General features: G+C 37.3%; 1 protein-coding gene across 20 annotated transcripts in view; it reads left to right on the top strand.

Moving 5' to 3' along the window:
- Positions 1–21,335, top strand: part of Bltp1 (bridge-like lipid transfer protein family member 1) — a 180,106-nt gene extending 158,771 nt beyond the window's left edge. For all 20 annotated transcript variants that reach the window (XM_076573799.1, XM_076573817.1, XM_076573812.1 and 17 more), the window contains 12 exons: positions 724–861; positions 1,561–1,818; positions 2,998–3,148; positions 3,678–3,835; positions 3,963–4,155; positions 4,372–4,589; positions 7,448–7,699; positions 9,082–9,285; positions 11,590–11,784; positions 12,717–12,851; positions 16,345–16,510; positions 20,638–21,335. In XM_076573799.1, coding sequence (XP_076429914.1) covers positions 724–861; positions 1,561–1,818; positions 2,998–3,148; positions 3,678–3,835; positions 3,963–4,155; positions 4,372–4,589; positions 7,448–7,699; positions 9,082–9,285; positions 11,590–11,784; positions 12,717–12,851; positions 16,345–16,510; positions 20,638–20,854 — 2,285 coding nt within the window. In that variant the 3' untranslated portion in view covers positions 20,855–21,335. The remainder of the gene's footprint in view (positions 1–723; positions 862–1,560; positions 1,819–2,997; positions 3,149–3,677; positions 3,836–3,962; positions 4,156–4,371; positions 4,590–7,447; positions 7,700–9,081; positions 9,286–11,589; positions 11,785–12,716; positions 12,852–16,344; positions 16,511–20,637) is intronic.
- Positions 21,336–21,686: the final 351 nt, after the last annotated feature.

Below are 21,686 nucleotides of genomic sequence, written 5' to 3'. Positions count from 1 at the left end.
AAACAATGGCCTCTGTTTTTAAGGTGGCTTTGAGCTTAGATGATTTGATGGTGGGGGGGGTTGTTTATACCATTAACTTAGATAACTATAAACCAAACTAAAATGAGATGGTTATAGACCTATCAGTGGGTCAGCTAGCCGCCAAGTCTGGGAGTATGGGCTCAGGCACTTGCACTAGAAGTCACCGACATGTCAATCTAAAGAAGCTGTGGAAGAGGAACAGAAGAGAAAAGATGCAGAAGGGGAATGACGCCAGAACAGAACCCCTGAATGTGGCCATCAGGGTGCTTTTCATGTGAAAGTTTTTACCCTGGAATAAAGAGAGAAATAAGTATTCCTTTGCAGTACTTGGTTTTGGGTTTGCAGTTCTTTTTGTGCAAGTTCATATTGTAGCACATACCGTTGATTTATTTTCCATATTTGAGAGGAGCACTGTGTTAAACTGAAAGCTTGCCATATAGTTAATCTCTAGAACCTCTCTGGTAACTGTGGCAGAGCCCTATCTTGCCACCTCCCCAAGAAAAGGACACAGAGCTAATGATCTTGCAATGTACTGTTTGTGTAATTTGAAGACATAAAATCACTTGTTAGATACAATGTATCTTGGTATTTTATGGGTTAGAACAGTAAGTATAATAACTATCTGTCTGATAACTACCATGTAAAGTGTTAAAAGTTCTGGATGTTTGTTGTGAGCTCTAACAAACTTTATTTCTGTATCAGCTGTTTGTGATATAGGGTCTGCTTCATTCAAGTATGATATGCGCCGACTCAGTGAAATCCTAGCATTTCCAAGAGCCTGGTATAGGAGAAGTATTGCAAGGCGCCTGTTCCTTGGAGACCAAACTGTAAATTTGCCAAGTAAGCCTGTTATCATAATTAGATTTCTTTTAATTTGGGTTAAAGTAAACGAGATCCATGATTGATAACACAAATTTTGACTTACTTTGTAAGCTATACCATATACCATGTAATTCATTAATTTGTTCTAAGAATGTCTAATGAGTCCCTCTCATGGCAAGCACTAGGCATTCCAAACAAATAAATGCCTTACCCTCTTGAAGATTACCTCCTAACTAACATTTTATTCTGTAATAATTTACTCTAATCTTCATAAAATTGCAAGTGCAAGTATACATTTAACTATCCAAGTTAATCATAGTTATGCATGGGAAAACGAAAATATTGGAGACATACTACCATGTTGCCTTTATCTCTTTCTTGATCTTAGAAGTTATGTTGAGCTGAAGAGGTTGTGGAAGTGAAGAATACAGTTGACCTGATACAGTAGAAAAATGTAAAAACATCTCTTGAGTGGGTCTATTTTTCCACCTGTAATGGGACCAAAATACCTGTTTTGCCCTTCTCATTCAGTTTCTGCCAGAATTTAATAAAGTACAGGATTGTTCTTTGCAAATTGTTTACTGCCATACAGTTGCAAAATACAGAAGTAGAAGGAATACACAATAGTTAGAAATGGTGTCTGGGTCAAAGGACTTTTATCAGTTAATGGTCTTACCTGTGACTTTTATTTTGTTTTATTTTCTACTGTTGTACCAGCATCTGGTCCAGGGACTCCTGATTCTATTGAAGGGGTGAGCCAGCACCTTTCTCCTGAGTCATCAAGGAAAGCCTACTGCAGGACCTGGGATCAGCCAAGTCAGTCAGCCTCTTTCACTCATATGCCTCAGTCACCTAACGTGTTCAATGAGCACATGACCAACAGTACCATGTCACCGGGGACAGCAGCACAGAGCCTCAAGTCCCCAGCTTCCATAAGATCAAGGAGTGTGTCAGACTCTTCAGTTCCTCGAAGAGGTAACACTGCTTTTTTTGTTACCAACAGCCCTCTAGGATTCCTAAGATAAAAAATCTTAATCACTGGGAAAAGAAAGCAACAACACAAAAACAGCAAATACCAAACACTTCAAAGTACTGCATGTGGAAGAGTTCTATGGATATCTGTTAACTTCACAGAGCCATAGGAATTGAGGAGTTGCCATATTGTCACTGTACTCTGTAAGGACGGATGCTTTTAAAAACATTCCAGTAATGTTGTGAATGTAACAAAAGAAGGTCTGATATTGAAGAAATGAATCTTTATATTGATTCAATTGTCCATTTATTTAGTCAATGTGTTTTCAACTCATGAGTACTGGTGTTATCTGCTATGGGATGTTCTGTATGTCAAATGTGTTGCGCTGATTGGTTAATAAATAAAACACTGATTGGCCAGTAGCCAGGCAGGAAGTATAGGTGGGACAAGCAGAGAAGAGAATTCTGGGAAGTGGAAGGCTGAGGCAGAGAGATGCTGCCAGCCACCACCATGACAAGTGAGATGTAAGGTACTGGTAAGCCACGAGCCATATGGCAAAGTATAGATTTATAGAAATGGGTTAATTTAAGATAGAAGAACTTGATAACAAGAAGCCTGCCATGGTCATACAGTTTGTACACAATATAAGTCTCTGTGTGTTTACTCGGTTGGGTCTGAGATGCTGCGGAACTGGCAGGTGAGAGATTTGTCCTGACCGTGGGCTAGGCAGGAAAACTCTAGCTACACTTATCTTTGTGCTTGTGTCTGAATGTATCAAAATGAAGGATATAGTTCTTCACACAACAGAGAATAAAATGTAATGAACAAAGTCAGTACTTCATTTGTGCACTGAGTCCATTAGATAAGTGCCAGGTACCCAGCCAATGCCGCATTTCAGAATTGTCCCTACCTTTGAGTCTTCTAGTTGACTGAAACACTTCTGAGTTTTCTCTTTTATAAAGAAAATCTTAGGTGATGAAATAACTGTACAGCTATATCCCATACATATCAAAATTCCCTCATCTCACCTGTTTTAGTAGCCATATGGCAAATATTAAACATTTGGTCTGGTACAAGAAGCTCTGTTCACCTTGTGGATTATGGAAAACAGTGGGTTTTGCTTTGTAATAAGCTTTGCTTTGTGTGAATAAGTGCACATTTAATTTTTTTTCTACCTTCAGATTCAATTTCAAAAACATCAACTCCTGTTAACAAATCAAACAAAGCAGCAAGTCAGCAAGGGACTCCGTGGGAGACACTTGTTGTATTCGCTATCAACTTGAAACAACTAAACGTTCAAATGAATATGAGTAATGTCATGGGAAATACAACGTAAGCTATTTAGATACAAAGAAAATATATTTAATAAAATTTAAATTTTCTTATAATGTTATAAAGCAGTTCAAACCCTTTTAAATGTAGAAATCTTTGAGACAGTGAATATAATGGATAAAAAGTTATAAACTTTTTAACCTGAAAATGGCTTAATTGTAAGGATACTGTAGTGCAAACAACATAAAACACATTCCCAAAAGGAAAATTATAAGGAAATAGGATAATTTTCTAGGTAGAAAGCTTCATTAGTTTTAATATTCAAACATCAACCACATAGTTCTTAGTTAAGTTCTGTGTTGAGCTGGGTATGGTGGATGTACTCCACTCATCCCAGCACTCTTAGATTAGAGAATCTTGAGTTTCAGTATTCAGGATCAGCTTCAACAACACTGTGAGGTCCAGACTCAGAACAAGGAAGAAATAGTTCATTGTCAAATTAGATCTTCTACTTAATAATCTGATTTAGCTACTGTTTTTAATTTATGACAACCAACCACTTATATAACAATCTTTTCCTTCTTTTTAGTTGGACAACTAGTGGTTTGAAAAGCCAAGGCCGGCTTTCTGTAGGAAGTAACCGTGATCGAGAGATTAGCATGTCTGTCGGTCTGGGAAGGTCACAGTTAGATTCCAAAGGAGGAGTAGTTGGTGGGACCATCGATGTTAATGCTTTGGAGATGGTTGGTATGTTGACATTTTACACTAACATATCCTCAAACATTATATTGGAAAAAACTAAAAGTTTTAGAAAGTTGAATTTGGTAAATTTTTCTATGAATTTCTATGGAAAGTAATTATTGTTTTTATTTAGCTCATATTTCTGAACATCCAAATCAGCAACCCAGCCACAAAATACAGATTACCATGGGTTCTACTGAATCTCGGGTTGATTACATGGGCTCAAGTATCCTCATGGGTATCTTCAGCAATGCTGATCTTAAGCTTCAGGATGAGTGGAAAGTAAACTTATATAACACCCTGGATTCAAGCATGACTGATAAAAGGTATTTATTAGGATGCCCCCTTCTGAAAACTTTATATGACTACCTTTCACATTTTTTAGTTCAGGATGGGAGGGATAGTTCATTTTTTTTTTCTACAGATTAATTTTATATTATACAACTAATACAAATGAAAAGCTGGGCAGGGAAGATAATTATTCTTGTATTATTTATTGTCTTCTGTGAAATTTATGATACAGATTCTGTTTCATACTCTAGTGAGATATTTGTGCATGGAGATTTGAAGTGGGATATTTTCCAAGTAATGATATCAAGATCAACCACACCAGACCTGATAAAAATAGGAATGAAGCTCCAGGAATTTTTCACACAACAGTTTGATACCAGCAAACGAGCTCTGTCAACCTGGGGACCTGTTCCTTATCTTCCACCCAAGACAATGACTAACAACCTGGAGAAAAATTCACAAGAACAATGTAAGAATTAGAATTCAATATTGATGTATTCTTTATCTTCCCTGTATGTATATTCTTAAGTAACACATTTATATGCCACACTTAGAAAATGCCCTGTGGGCTCTCCATGCCATCCACTCAGCACTGACTATGCTCCAGGTAATGGCATCGGCTACCCTTTGGGAAGGTATTACTTTTGACCACTCCACCACAGTTCGCCTGCAGCATGCCTGCTATGTGACAGTGTTGTATTCTGATTCGTAGTATGAGCTGAGGAGTCAGAATAACTGAGTCTGTCTGTTAACTTTGATACTAGACAGGTTATTATCGTTCACTTAGTAATTCAGAAGTTAGTTTGTATTTATTAAGCAACAACCATATGCTTTGGTACTTCTCTAGATACAAGAATTGCAACATAATGACCATCCCTACCTCATGAACCTTATGTTCAAATAGGAGGGGTAGACTATAATTAAATGCATAAATGACATGATTTTAGGTAGATAAGATTATTTAAAAACAAAGCAAGGGGAGGATATGAAGAAGGCTAAGGTGGAAGAATGGCTATTTCAGCAAAGATGATTGGGAAGTCTTTTCTGAAGTGACATGTTGGTAGAAATGAGTTAGTGGTTGAAAGAACTGAGATAAGATGTGGGGAAAGTTCTAGGCAGAGGGCCATGGAGATGTGAGACCCCTATTGTTCCTCACAAAGTCGGCTTATTTGAGAATCATTGCTGGACCTAGTAGCACAGTTCTCTAATCTCAGCTACTTGGGAAATTGAAGCAAGAGATCACAAGTTCAAGGCCTGCCTAAGCTACAGAACAAGTTCAAGTCCAGCTTGGACAACTTAATGTAAGACCCTTTCTCAAAAGAAATGGTCACAGTGGTCTGGGGGTGTAATTCAGTGTAGTGCCCTTGCCCGGCATGTTCTCATGGCGGCTTGGGGCTTGGGGGAAATGAGAATCATTAAAATAACTGATGACCAGAGCAGAATTATCAGTAAGAAAAATATTGGACATTAATTTGGATACAGGTCATAAATAGAGTTTTTAACATGATGAGTAAGTATTGTAGAGTCTTTAAGAGATTTGGTATTATTTGGTTTGCCTTGTCTTAAAATACTCCTTTTCAAGTTTCAAAACATCACCATGGCTAGCTGTGTACAGAACAGACTATATAGGCAGTTAGGAATGGACACAAGGAGGACATTGTGAAAATCCCTTAACTAGGGTGACAGTGGTAAATGTGATGAATAGTAGGCAAAATGATGAAAACTCTTAATTGGTTTTTTTATTTATGGTTTAGATTTTTTTGTTTATTAGATAAGGTCTCTCTACATAGCCATAGCTGACCTGCAACTAAGAGTGTAGACCAGGCTGGCTTCAAACTCAAATTCAGCTGCATCAGCCTCCCAAGTGTTGGGATTGAAGACATGCACTACTATGCCTAGCCTAACTCCTTAATTAACTTTTTTAATCACAGAAATAATGTGTGTACATTGAAAGGAAACTAGAAAATATAAATATTCCTTCCTTAAAATCATCACTATGAAACAGCTTAGAGCTTATATATGGATATTTTTCTACATATTTGCACTTCAGCCAAAGTGTCGCCTACCCTTTCCTACACTCCAGCTTTCTATTTTGCCAATTAGTTATCTCCTCTGGCTTCCAGGGCATATTCAGACTTCATGGCTGACCCATAAATATCAAGTAACTTGTCCAAACCATGTTCAAAGCTTAAATCTGCTTGTTACCTATCTTTTCTCCCCTTTAGTTTGGCATATTTTCTTTTTTATGACTGCACTCATTAAACAGACATGGCCAACTGTCTGCAGGACATCCTCCTCTTTTCAGTGACTTCTTTGTAGTATTATTTCTTATTTCTCTAGGCCTTTATATTCCTTTTAAACAGTATTGTTTGCAAGCATGTGCAAATTGGAGTTCTGTACAACGTATATGGTTTACTTTCTTTTGAAAAGTCCTTGTCAAGAGAAGCAGTCACCTGATTTCGAGAATTGTTTTAAAGAAAATGTGCCAGTTAAACACAAAGCATGATCCTTGGTAGTGCAGAGATAAGAATGGTAAACAGCCAAAAAGGACATTACTGTAATGAGTGGGGGGGAAACTCTGAATTCTGTGATCAACTAGTACTTCTCAAATATTAATGTGCATCTATAACCTGGAAATCTATATTTTGACAGTGCTAAGGAATGAACTCGGGCTTGTACATGCCAAGCAAATTCCTTCCAAAAGCAAATCTGATACAGCAGATAGTGGGACTTAAGAAAACAGAGTTCGAACAAGCTCCTAGTGTGCTGCTGGTGCTGGACCTCTGACCTCACTTTACTAGAAAGCACATAGGAGAGGAAAATATTCTTCTCATTCCTGTTGTTTATCTATGAAGAGTTGTTAAGCCTGATTGATAATTGCTTGTTATTGTTGTGTAGAAATTGTGTAAAATGCCATATGAGCTCTTTGTAAGTCAGTCAGCATTATAGACATTGTACGAGTTGTGAACAATAGAAAGCTAATACCTGCTGGGCGGTGTTGGCACATGCCTTTAATCTCAGCACTCAGAAGGCAGAAGCAGGCGGATCTCTGAGTTCAAGGCCAGCTTGGTCTACAAAGTGAGCTCCAGGAAAGGCACAAAGCTACACAGAGAAACCCTATCTCGAAAAACCAAAAAAAAAAAAAAAAAGCTAATACCTTCCCAAGCTCTGTCCATCCTTACCCTCTTCCCCACTGTATATTTAGCAATTGCTTAACATCTCCCATTATTTCCACTCATTTTCTGAGTCACTGTAGAAAGTACCCACCTCTGCCCTACTCAGATGCTTGAGACAATTTATGACAAATGTTTCTTGGTTCTCTTGTAGTGCTTGATGCGGCGCACCATCGACATTGGCCTGGGGTGTTGAAGGTGGTATCTGGATGCCATATATCCTTATTTCAGATTCCATTACCAGAAGATGGGATGCAGTTTGGAGGATCCATGAGCTTACATGGAAATCACATGACCCTGGCTTGTTTTCATGGTCCAAATTTCCGTTCAAAATCCTGGGCCCTTTTTCATTTAGAAGAACCAAATATCGCCTTTTGGACTGAAGCTCAGAAAATCTGGGAAGATGGTAAACTGACACATTTCCAGCTTTCATTACTTGCTATCTTCTGGCATGATCGTAAATGACTTATATAATTTTTCTTTCTTAGATCTTTTGTAAATTAATTTTTGAGGGTGTGTATGTGTCTGTGTGTATGGTGTATGTGTTTTTATATGATGTGTATGAGTAAAGGCATGCTCATGCACAGTGTGCTTGTGGAAGTAAGAGGACAACCCTGGGTATCAGTCCTCACCCTCCACCCTGTTTAAGACTAGGCTAGCTGACTCAGACTAACAGGGATTCTCCTGTGTCCACCTCCCATCTCACTTTTGGAGCCCTTGGGATTAGTGACAAACTTTACTGTATCCAGCTTTACACTGGATCTGGGGATTCAAGCTCAGGACCTCATACTTGCACAGCAAATGCTTTACACTCTGAGCCATCTCTCTGACTCCTTTGTGCTTTTGTTTGTTTACAGTTATTTATTTTGAGAGAGACACATTTGTGCTGTAGCACACATGTGAAAGTCAGAGAACAGCTTGAGGAGCTGGGTCTTTGGGGTTAAAATCAGTTTGTCAGGCTTGATAGCAAGTGCCTTTATCCCCTGGACCATCTCCTCCGCCTCTTGAGAGTTTTTGTCGGAGAGATTATCTCTTACACTGTACCTAACATCAGGGGGTGAATTCATTGCCAATGAATCAGCATCTATAAAGTCTGGACTTGTTAAAGAAATATCTAAACATACTTCTCAACTCTCTGTCTTACTCCCTGTTAAATTTAGTGCCTCTGTGACTGGCCTTAGTATGATATGTAGAAATATTCCTTGTAAAAGCATGAAGACAGTAGCTGTTTGAGGAGATTCTCTGTCAAACAAGAGTGCGTCATAAAACTTGAGGGCAGTTGTAACCCGAATTGCTACAGTGATAAAACCCTGGAAGGCCACACCTCCAAAAATATTTGGGCAGCACAATTTGGTCTACATGGTTTTTTAAAAAAAGACACCAAAACATGTACAAAATCCTCAAAGAACTAATGAAAATATTTACAAAGACCAGTTCCTTTGAGCAGTTTCCTATTCAGTATTTCGTTTTGTTTGGCTTTTTGATAATGCCTTACTCTTTAGCCCGGGTTGTCTTGTAAGTCATAATCCCCCCCTGTCTCTGCTTCCTGAGTGCTGGTATTGCAAGTGTGCACCACTGCCTGACCCACTCAGTGGTTTCTTAACAAAATGGTTGATGTCCTTCATCTCACTGGGATAAATCCAATTAACTAAAATAACTATTTGTGGGCTTTCTCATTTATTTAGCCTTCTTACCCTATCTGTGTATAGCTTTGCTAAAGCCATGGTTATTTTTTTAAATATAAATATAATTTATCACTTTTAGAAACATATTTTTCTTGTGCTTTAGGCTCTAGTGATCATTCTACATACATTGTTCAAACACTGGATTTTCATCTGGGTCATAATACCATGGTTACCAAACCATGTGGTGCTCTGGAAAGTCCCATGGCAACAATAACCAAGATAACAAGGCGTCGCCACGAAAACCCACCTCATGGAGTAGCAAGTGTAAAAGAATGGTTCAACTATGTCACTGCCACAAGGAATGAAGGTTAAATATTTAGCTTTTGTTGAACTTATTTTGTTTTTCTATTTTGAACTCTGTCAGCTGTTTAGAATATAAGTAGAGGTCAATTTGTCATGTCTTGATACAGTTTTCATTTTATTTCTGTTGATACATGAAGTGATTATTTAATACAAGAATCACCAGCCTGATAGTACAGCATTTTTTAGGCTTAAATTAGATATAACTGAAACCATCCTAAATAAATTGGTTTTAAACAAACAAATTAAATTTGTTATATTTCAGAATATTTGGGGAATATTTTAGGAATTATTGGGAAAATGTTTTATAGTTATTCTAAAAATTGGGAATTTGAGAAATTTATATGGCTAACAGAATGCCAAACATGTAACTTTCTGCTTACCTGGGATAAAATTTCAGTAATATTATTCCTGTCAAGTCATAATTTTAAAGAGAATGCTTTGGATGAATTTTTCATCTACTAGACCAGTTCTATGGTAATCTGCCAGGTGATTCTTTGATTTCTTGGGTTTGTGTGTACAACATGGCTTTTATCAATCATCTGGTGTTTGGAAAACTGAATAAATTAAGGCATGTTAGGATTTTAATGTTTTACTTAAAAATGACCTTTCTAAATGAAAAAAGATTAGTTGTACCATGTGATTTTAGAGTAGCTTCCAAAAAATAGGCAGACACATGGATGAGTAAAAATATGTTAAGAATAAAAGAGGGAGCCGGGCGTGGTGGCGCACGCCTTTAATCCCAGCACTCGGGAGGCAGAGCCAGGCGGATCTCTGTGAGTTCGAGGCCAGCCTGGGCTACCAAGTGAGCTCCAGGAAAGGCGCAAAGCTACACAGAGAAACCCTGTCTCGAAAAAACCAAAAAAAAAAAACCAAAAAAAAAAAAAAAAAAGAATAAAAGAGGGCTCAGTGGTGGTGCACACCTTTAATACCAGCAGGAAGGCAGAGGCAGATGGATCTCTGTGAGTTCAAGGCCACTCTGGGATGCACAAGATTGATCCAGTCTAAAAGAGAAACAGAGCCAGGCAGTGATGGCACACACCTTTGATCCCACCTCTTGGGATCTCACGCCTTTAATCCCAGCACTAGGGAGGTGGAGCCAGGAAGTGATATAGCTAGGTGGAGAGAGGAATATAAGGCAGGAGGAGACAGGAACTCTGTGCCCTTTCAGGCTGAGGATTAGGTAGAGACTAGAAGTCTTTGTAGTTCTGCTTCTCTAATCATTGAGCATTTACCCCGGTATCTGGCCCTGGATTTTATTATTAAGACCAATTAGGATTCATGCTACACAACGTGGTCTACAGAGCTAGTTCCAGGACAGCCAGGGCTACACAGAGAAACCCTGTCTCAAAAAACAAAAAAAGAATAAAAGAGGATGAGAGAAAATTAGAAGACTTATGACCTATTTTTACTATTATACATTTGGAATAGTTTTTTGTTGTTGTTGGAAAGATTCTCTTTTAGCTAGAATGTTACAGGTAGCTGTTTGTATGTCTACAGCAATAATCTTCACAAATAACGTAGTCATATGTTCTGAAAAATAAGGACTTCTACATAATTTCAAGGGTCAGGACAATATTAAGTGTTCAGTCTGTGTATACCATTGGGTTTAATAAAATCCAACTTCAGACATGATTAAAATTGAGGGTGATAGTCGCATTAAAACTGGAGAAACCGGGCTGGAGAGATGGCTCAGAGGTTAAGACCACTGGCTGTTCTTCTAGAGGTCCTGAGTTCAATTCCCAGCAACCACATGGTGGCTCACAGCCATCAATAATGAGATCTGGTGCCCTCTTCTGGCATACAGGCATATTGTATACATAATAAATAAATCTTTAAAAAAAAAAAAAAAAAAAAAAAAAAAAAAAAAAAAAAAAAACTGGAGAAACCAAAACTAGTAAGTATTGTGTTTATCCAAACTTCACATTGCAGATTGTGGCTTTGATAACAGTTAAGTATATGTGCACATTTCTTTTTAAGAATATGATTATTTCCAACTTGTAAAGTGATAAGTTTAATATATTATATTAATATATAATTTATTATTTTAATATATTATATAAAGCCATACTTTGTACAGCTTAGCTAAATCCATTACTCGCAGGCCACAATTATTTGCCTGGATCTAAATATAGTTTATCACTTTAAAAAACATATGTTTTGCTTTTGTTTTTGTTCTTTAGGTTTTTGGGTTTTTTGGTGGTTGTTTTGTTTTGTCCATAGGCTCGAGGGATCATTCTACATTGTTTAAATGCAGTATGTTGACAGTGCCTTTTGATTTAACTTAACCTTTACTGTTTTATATGTGTAGAGCTAAACTTACTTCGTAATGTTGATGCTAATAACATGGAGAACAGTACTACTGTGAAGAATTCTAGTTTGTTGAGTGGATTCAGGGGAGGTTCTAGCTACAACCATGAAACAGAGACTATCTTTGCATTACCAAGGATGCAGCTTGAATTTAAATCAATTCATGTTCAAGAACCACAGGAGCCTTCATTACAAGGTATGTGGCGAAAGAATCTCTAGTCTTAACAGTACTAAGAAAATTCTAAAGAAATTTCAGATTACTGCTTTCTTACCACAGGTTATTTTGGTATATTAATTAATAAAACTGATGATATAAGTCAATTTTATTTTCTTACCAGATATTCATGGCCTCTGGTAAATTATTTAGCCTATTTGTGCCTTTTCTTCCAAGTACTGGGAATAATAATTGGACTTAATTAAAAGGAACAATGACATATTATAGGAATTTTTAATAGATGTGGCAATATACTGTATCCCCCAATATAAAACTTATATGGGGTCAGAGAACAGAACAGCCACTAGATTAGACATAGAGGCCAGACAGTGGTGGCACACACACCTTTAATCCTATCACTAAGGAGGCAGATATCTGTCTGGATCTCTGAGTTTAAGGCCACACTGGAAACAGAGCCAGGCAGTGGTGGCACACACCCTTAATCCCAGGACTTGAGATCTCATGTCTTGCTTGGGAAAGACACAAGCCTTTAATCCCAGGAACTGATGGCAGGAAGCAGAAAGGTATATAAGGCATGAGGATCAGAAACTAGAGGCTTTTAAGCTTTTAGACTTTTTAGCAGCAGTGCAGCTGAGATCCTTTCAGGTGAGGACTCAGAGGCTTCCAGTCTGAGGAAACAGGATTGGCTGAGGAGTTGGCGAGGTGAGATTGGCTGTGGCTTGTTCTGTCTCTCTGATCTCTCAGCTGTCACCCCAATATCTGGGTTTTTTATTAATAAGATCTTTTAAGATTCCTTTACAAATAGATTATCTAAGGATAGTCTGTAAATCATGTGCATATAGCAGTTGCTGATTTCTTTATAGTTGCATATACATGGATCTATGTAAATCTTTATTAATGGGAAGAGGCCTTGTTCTGAAATTTTTTACTATAAAAGAACTTCATCATTGCAGATGCCAACTTGAAACCCAAGGTGGAATGCAGTGTGGTGACAGAGTTTACTGACCACATTTGTGTGACTATGGATGCGGAGCTCATCATGTTTCTTCATGATCTTGTGTCAGCATATCTGAAAGAGAAAGAAAAGGGTGTGTTGCATATTTTTATTTTCTTCTTTTCAATTTACAGGAAAGGCAGGTATCAATGGATTATCATGGAGCGTGTTTTTGTGGCCTAGTGACAGAATGAATGGAGCATGTCTTTTTCCTCTGTGGGCTGCAAGTGTTAAGAAATAACATTGCTAAGACTAAATGACAGATTTCCTGAGTATCTGCTGGATACATGGCACTCTTATTTTTTTTTTTTTACATTCATTTATTTTGATTTGGGGCAGGGGTACATCATGACATACATATAGAGGTCAGAGGACAGCTTACAGGAGTCAGTTCTGTCCTTCCACTGTGGTGTTGGTGAAAATCAGATTCAGGTCATCAGCCTTGGTGGCAGGCACCTTTACCTGCTGAGCCATCTGACTAGCCTACAATGATACTCTTTTTAATCATAAGGTGTTTCTTGCTTTATAAGAGTTTGGGGTTGTTTTTTTGTTTTGTTTTGTTTTTTGTTATTGTTGTTGTTTCTTTGTTTTGTTTTTAATAGAGACTGGAAAAATGGCTCAGTGCTTAAGTGTTCTTGCTTGTCTTCCAGAAGGCCTGTGTTTAGATCCTAGCACCCAAGTCAGGTGGCTTACAACAACATATAGTTCCTGCTCCAGGACATCAAACACCCTCTTCTGGCCCCTGCCAGTACACGTGTGTACACACACACACACACACACACACACACACACACACACACACACACCATACATACACATAAATAAAAATAAAAAATAAATGTTTTCTTAGAAGGTTCTAAAAATAAGAAAGTCTTCAGTTAAGCCTTATAGATGATTTTTACAAAGTGGGGAATAGAGGAAATACTACAATTTAAGTAAAATGACTGAAGAAATAGCTACCTAATAAAGTTGCATTGTTTTATGCATAGCATACAGTTGGAGAAACTAAATTTAGTAAGGAGATAAATCTGTGCAGAGAACATTTTAGTTTTATAAATAAATTACTTAGATTTTAGTGGCCCAGGTTTGATTTCATGATCTAGATAATATTTGTTTCTTTACTGGCACATAAATATTGACTCATTAAGAAACATACAGTGACCCTAATAATCTATTTGGAATTGGTTCAATGTATTGTAGTCCTCTATAGCTAGTGATGAAGTGAGGGTCTTTGAAATGGTAAAGAATATCCTCCCAAGCATGATCACTTATTCCATTCAGTATTTATTGCACAGCTGTTCTGTATTTATGAAATATGAAGTTATGGTGGATTAAATATCAGATGTGTTTGTTTTTCCCAGTGCTGACACCTAGGGCCTCGTGTGGGTAGCAGACACCACTGAGCTATGTACACACACCTACTTTTTACCTTTTGTTGTTGCTGGTGTAGTGTTGAAGCAGGCTCTCCTTAAGTTGCCCAAGCTGACCTTGAGCTCACTCACATCCAAACCAGGCCTTGAACTTTTGATCCTCCTGCCTCCACCTCCCACATTGCTCTGGGATTACAGGGCTACACTGCCTGGCCCAATTCTACATGTGGTTCTTACTAAATGTAGCTTGAAAAAGATAACTTGTTCAGAGCACGCTATAATACTATTTTGTTTTTTCATGAAGAAAAATGTTAAATTTACCTCTCAGATACATCAAAACTAAAAGATTATCAAAAAGACTATGTTAAAAGAGTACTAAGTTGACATAACCTAGATTGGAGTACTCTTCATTACTGTTCATCAGAAATGTGCCAAAAATTGAGCGAGGGTAAAATCTATAGTGGTGGTGGGAAGAATAATCAAGCCTCAGTTTCAAACTCCTGCATATTTCACACCTTACCCTAGAAAGCACTATGTGTTGTGCCTACCCAAAGCATGAACATAGCACTGAAGTGTAGTAGCCACTAGTTGCCCTGCTCGGTGCAAACCAACATTCAAGCTTCATTTCCAGCTTGCCCATGTGTGAAAGCCTGTACTTATTTCTCTCAAATGTTATATAAGACATTTGACATTTTATGAAATACTGTCTTGGTCATAGTCTGCCTCAAACTAGTCTACCTCTAAAGCAAAAATCTCTTAATTTAAACTGTTATAGTCAGGTGTGCAGCATAGGATTATAATCCCAATGACTTAAGAGGATTTCAAGTTACCTAGGCCAACCCAGGTAACTTAGTGAGAGTCTCTCATAGGGAAAAAAAAATTAAAGGGATTAGAGATACATGTCTTAGTGGTAAGGCACTTGTATAGCATCCGGTAGGTAGGCTTAGACTCAAACCCCAGTACTGCATAAACAGTTGTAAGACATTTGAATGGGAAAAGACAAAGTTTTGTTGTCTGTGAAGATTTAGTTATAAAGATAGTATAATAGCTACGTAAGTATAGCTCATTATTACAAATTTAGGCCAGAATAAACATAAACATCTCTGAGAAAGTTTTTACCATCATATAAGACAAGAGTAAAATCAATAATTTCTAGAACATGAAGATACATTATAGCAATGTAACTACCACCAATAGTAAAAGCCCAGCAAGTACAGCAGAACTTGCAGGGATCTGTGTAAACTATAGTAAAATTAATAATTTCTAGGACATGAAGATATATTATAGCAATGTAACTACCACCAATAATAAAAGCCCAGCAAGTACAGCAGAACTTGCAGGGATCTGTGTTCTGACAGTGTGGTACTGCCTCGCTCATTACCTAAATCAAGTTGCAATAAGAACTGCACATTGAACATCATCTTCAATTGTTTCAATCTGCTTTGTGTCTTGAAACCTGTACTTCAAGAGAACCACTGTATTTATTCAATAAGATCACATAAAAAGCTATGTGTGTCACAGATGTGGTCATACATGTATTTACGGTAGCCAACTTTAAAAAGACTTGTCTTTTATAAGGCATAATTGAGCACCATGAAGAAAAGATTTTTATACAAAATGCTATTTATTGACACTTTTCATAACTATACAACCATTAACATACAAAAAGCACTGTTTAAAGTGTGTACTTTAAATGAATTTTATGGTATATAAATAACAGTCCAATTAAGTCATCAAGTTACAACCTTTTTTTTTTTTTTCATGCTGAAGTTTAGACTCAATGCATGCTAAGAAAGTATTTTACCATGGAATTAATAACCCCTGGACCTTTTTAAATTTTCTGTTTTGAGTCAGAGTCTCACTAAATTTTAGGCTGGCTTAAAACTGGTAGTCTTCTCAGTCTTCTAGTCAGCTGTGGTTACAGATGTGACCAGCATACCTAGCTGCTAGTCATTGATTAGTGCCACCTCTGTTGATTACAATGCCCTACACCTGCTGTCACATATGTGCTCTCTACAGTCTACCACAGTGGCAACCTTGCTTTTCTCAGAAATACTAAAAATTGGTATTTTCTCTTGGCTTATTTTAAGATACCTTTTAATAAGTGTAATTAAATGAGGCTTGGCATGGTAATAGATAAAATGATAGTGCCAATGGTGATTCTTAAGATGGTTTAAAAGTTATAAGATCTGGTTTTATATTTTTTTTTCATTGTAGCCATTTTTCCACCTCGAATTCTATCTACTCGACCAGGACAAAAAAGTTCAATTATTATGCATGATGATAATTCCTCTGACAGAGATAGAGAAGACAGCATCACTTACACCACTGTGGACTGGAGAGACTTTATGTGTAACACATGGCATCTGGAGCCTACTCTTAGGTAAGAAGTGGGTGTGCACACCTCAGCATGTCCAGAGTTATTGCACTAGTTGTTATTCCCATTGCTGTGACCAAATGCTTGACAAGAGGCTGAAGGGAAGGTTTATTTTGGCTTATAGTTTAAGAGGGATACAGTCCATCCTGATGGCACAACATGAGACAGCTGGTAATAGTGTATCACAATCAGAACTAGAGAAGTGACAGGAAGTGGGTCCAGTCTATAACACCTCAAAGCCTGCCCCTAGTGACCCACACTTTCTAAAGGCTCCACAACCTTCAGCAGTGCCACCCATGGAGACATTCACCTTCAAAAGTTTTCATACTCCCAACCCTGTTTAATAGTCCAAAATCTCTTGAGATTTAAGGCAGTCTCTTAACTGTGAACCACTGTTGATACTTCCATTATACAATGACACAGAGTAAATCTTCCCCATTACATATGGAGGGATGAGGACATAACAAGGAAAGATTGGGCCAAAACAGTACTGAAACCCAGCAGGGCAGAAATCAGGTCTCCAAAGGTCTTTAGTGGCTCTACTCTTTCAGCTCGGCCTCCTGCAACACATGTACCCTCTCTCTTGGGCCAGTTCTCCATGCCTACAGCTTTGCTCAGGAGACATCCCATGATCCTGGCATCTCCATTATCCAGGTTTTCCTCCTCTACTTGTACTCCACTTTCACAGCTTCATGCAGTAAGTTCTTGGTGCTTCTAGGCAGAGCCTCTGATACTGCTACATGTTGTCTGAGGCTTCAGTAGCCTCAGGAACCTTGGCACAAACCTCTATGATCCCCCTATCCTTGTATCATGCTTACCTATAAAACCAGTACCATGTAGACAGTACTGCCAGGTTCTGCTGCAAGCTGAAAATGTAGCCTACCGCTTTGGACAGGAATCAGGCTCTATATACTGGCCCATGGAGAAACATCCTAGGCAATTGTTCTCCTACTAGGGAACCCCTTTGGCAACATTCTCAGTTGGAGCTCTCTCCTTATGAATGAATTTGCATTTTCACAAGATGGAACTTCTGATGGGTGAGGTCTTGCCAGGGTGCCTTTCCAATTACTCCATTGCAGACCACAATAGTGTTAATCTCTTTACAGCCATTTTCATAACACTAGTCATAGTACAATTTTAAACTTATTCTTTCTCTATCTAACTGATGATTTCTCTTATCTTCTCCATTTGTTGCTTACTCTTACAATAGACCTGGTAAGAGTAGCCTGAATACTATTCTGCTATAATATTTCCTCCATCAAACATATCAGTCTGTTACTTTTCAGTCCCACTCAAGTTCTCAGAACATAAACAGAATGCAGCCAAATTCTTGGTAAGAATGTAGGAAGAATAGCCTCCAGCCCAGTTCCTACCAATCCTTTTCCCCCTCATGAGCTAGACCTTCACTGTCCACTTTTTCTTTTTCCATTGAATTCTACACTTCGCCCATTAAACTCTGCTTGTAGCGTTGAAGGACTTTTTCAACCCAAAGTTCCAAACTCTTCCACTTCCTCTAGTAAAAGGCTCAAGAACCACATGGTTAAGATTATCACAGCAGCAGCCCCATTCTCAGTACTAATTTTATGTATTAGTCATTTTTCCCATTACTATGACCGTACCCAACAAGCAGTAACTTAAGTAGGAAAGGGAAGGCCTGAGAAGGGCATGAGGCATCCATAGTCAGGAAGCAAAGAACAAATAGGAAATAGAGCAGAACTGTAAAACTCAAGCCTACCCATAGCCCCCTACATCCCAGCTTCATTCCTAAAGGTTTCATAGTCTCCCTAAACAGTGCCACCATCTGGGGACTGAGTGTTGAAACACATGAGCCTATGAGGAACATTTCATAGTCAAATTACAATAGATACTGTGAGGAAAGTTATGAGTATCTTATGTAGATTAATTGTGGTTACCTAGAGTAAATTTACAGTCAGTCACAGGTAATTTTTCATCTTTGGCTGCTATTCTGCACTTCATTTTGCTTTTGTAAGGTTCCCTAGGTGAAGCAAATACATTGAGAGCAGCTCAGCTGCCATGATCTGCCAGTGTTGTCATTTCTTGATCAATCGCTAGATGAGAGTAACTCCTTATGCTGTTGTCTTTCTTCACCTTCTGTCGAGGACCTTGCTTTTAAGTTTAGATAGCCACAGTAACAAGACCCATTAGTTGTCTTAGTTAGGGTTTCTCTTACTGCAGCAAAATACCATAACCAAAAAGCAAGTTGGGGAGGAAAGTGGTTATTTGGTTAACACTTTCATATTATTCATCACTGTTCATCACTGAAGGAAGTCAGGACAAGAACTCCAATAGGGCAGGATCTTGGAGCAGGAGCGGATGCAGAGGCCATGGAGGGGAGCTGTTTACTGGCTTGCTCCCTGTACCTTGCTCAGCCTGCAAATAGAACCCAGGACCAGGAGCCCAGGAATGGCACCACCTACTATGGGCTGGGCCCTCCCCAATTTGTTCACTAAATGAGAAAATACTTTACAGCTGGATCTCAAGACATTTCCTCAGCTGATGACTCTAGCTTGTGTCAAGTTGACACACAAAACCAGCCAGTACAGTAATCATACATCATTAATAAGGAGCCATCAGAGTTTCCTACAGGATATATGTTATGACAGTTCCACAGTGTCACTGTGTCTTCTTTTTGCACATTAAACGATATAAAACTATGCCTACAATGCTGAACTTAATGCTATCAGATAATAGTTTCTTTTCATTTTTTTAAATTAAAAATGGTCACATTTTTCCAGTCATGACATATCAACTACTTTTCATACCAAATCTTCAAATATATTTTCTAATAGTCATTATAGTGGTTGTTATAATTAGTGGTACCTGCTTTGTATATTGTTGGTGATTAACATTCTTTCTGTTGTTTCTCATCTGCTTTGTTATTCAAAACTTTCCAAATCTTTGGATGGTATCCAAAAATGGACTCTAGCCCAATATTCTGCAAGATAATATATTTAAATTAAGTGATTATTCAGACATATTTGTATCACAACATAACTCCAAAACAACAAAATTTTATCTTGTACAGATATGGCTTGTTAGTAATGTATATTCAATAAAATTTGCCTTAACTAAATCAACAGAACATTTTGTTATGAGAAATCTTAACATTGCTATTACTTGGGCCAACATAAGTATTTTTCAGGGTACAAATGCAGTAAAATATTTGGAAGATACATTTTAGATTTGTAAATCTAAATTATAATGGAACTAAATGTCTTCAGAGTGTATTTAAATTGACTATGAATGAAATTTCAAGTGAATATAAAGTTACTATAATCTGTTTTCAACAAACTCATGACTAAAGGATGAATAGTATAGAATACTAAAGAATATTGTTACCAGATCTGGCTCCAAGCTTGGCTTTACCACAGAGCAATTCAGTAGTCAAGTCTAAAAGACCTTCCTTCTTTTCCTTCTATAGTTTCCTCATGAAACTTTTGAAAAAATGGTACTACCTACCTGTGTACTCACCTAGCTGTAGGCCTGGGAATAACCTTTTTCAAGCCCTTGAAATGAGGAAGGGACAGACCAATATGAGTAGCCTCCCCCCCACCACCCAAAAAAAATTCAGGAAGTACTTAATATACCACTCAGTTCTTCTATTAACTTTACCAGTCAGATAAATCTTCAGTATAGACTGAAAGTCCAAGAAGTGAGTCACCAGTAGCCTGTCCTCCTCATGAAAGGAAATGTCAAGATCAAGGAGAAAATGGTTCTTTTTTCAAACATGTTGAGCACATATCACTCAGCAAATTTTAACTTTTCTCTTATTACAACCACATGCTTATGAAATCTTTTAACCAGTTGTCCTTTTAAATATGTAATTTTAAATGACCATGTAACAGGCCTGAAATAAATTTAGTACACTGGAATTCCATCAATATTATTGCTGTATGTAGTATGTCAAAGACTTATCATCACCAATAAGTTATTTTCAGAAAACTATTACAGTGGATCTGAGGCTTTTAGATCCAAGTATTCAAATATATCTGCTGAAGTATTTACCCAGACTATATATTAAAGGGAATGCAATAATGTTCATGGACCTACCCTCAGGACTATGCAATTGCATCATATGCCTTAACAATGACCATTTCTAATTACTATTTTAGATTAATTTCTTGGACTGGAAGAAAGATTGATCCAGTAGGTGTTGATTATATTCTTCAAAAATTGGGCTTTCACCATGCCAGGACCACTATTCCCAAATGGCTTCAGAGAGGAGTGATGGACCCACTGGACAAGGTGTTGTCCGTTCTCATCAAAAAACTTGGCACTGCACTGCAAGATGAAAAGGAAAAGAAAGGAAAAGACAAAGAAGAACACTAGAATAGTAGCTTGATCTGTGAAAAACCTGATTGTGTCCGTTAAGTTTTATTACACTGGATTTTTTTTTCAGCATAACTTTAAATATTACTTTAAAATATTTCTAATTTTGTGGCCATTATTGTAACAGTTTGTAAGTTAATCTGTTTATTCTAGTTCTACCATTCTGTATACAATAAAGTATTGCATGAAAATATAAATTTTGTGGAAAATTACATTAAAATATACACATAAAATTTATGATTGTTTTATGTGCAATATGATTCTGCATTTAAAATATTTGCAGAGTAACTGTGAATTTTTTTGTTATTGGCCATAACTTTTAGAAAAAAATCTTGTTGATAATGTGATTGGGGGGTCATTTATTTTTTTTATGTAGACTTGTATAAATATCTATTTGTATATAATTTGAGTAATTGTGATGATTGTATACCACAAAAATATTGTTTGTAACTATTGTAATAAAGTCACAATAATGGCTTCAGTTCATGGTTGGTTGTTTCTTTTTCTCGTTTACTAGTTTGTTAATGTGTATGTGCTCCTGTTTCACAGTTACCATATGTTTTTGTAGATAGTATGTGTAAAAAATTTAAATGCATAAATGTACTTAATAAAAATAGTTCCAGGAAAAAGGTTTCAGAGGTTTCAGAGCCCTTCTATATTGTTCTTTTCTGCTGGTGAGTACACAGATGCTCATTTTTATAATTACACTTTATTTAATCATGTGTATGTATGTAACCCTTTATGCTTATAAGGTATAAATGTTACATAATATACATGTATGTCTAATGTACATTTGTGAAAAACACTAGTACATGTGTAGGCATACTAAAAA

The sequence above is a fragment of the Peromyscus maniculatus genome, chromosome 6 (genome assembly GCF_049852395.1).
Source record: "Peromyscus maniculatus bairdii isolate BWxNUB_F1_BW_parent chromosome 6, HU_Pman_BW_mat_3.1, whole genome shotgun sequence".
NCBI lineage: Eukaryota > Metazoa > Chordata > Mammalia > Rodentia > Cricetidae > Peromyscus > Peromyscus maniculatus.
The sequence above is the reverse complement of the archived record's forward strand: the minus strand, read 5'-3'. Positions and strand labels throughout refer to the sequence as shown.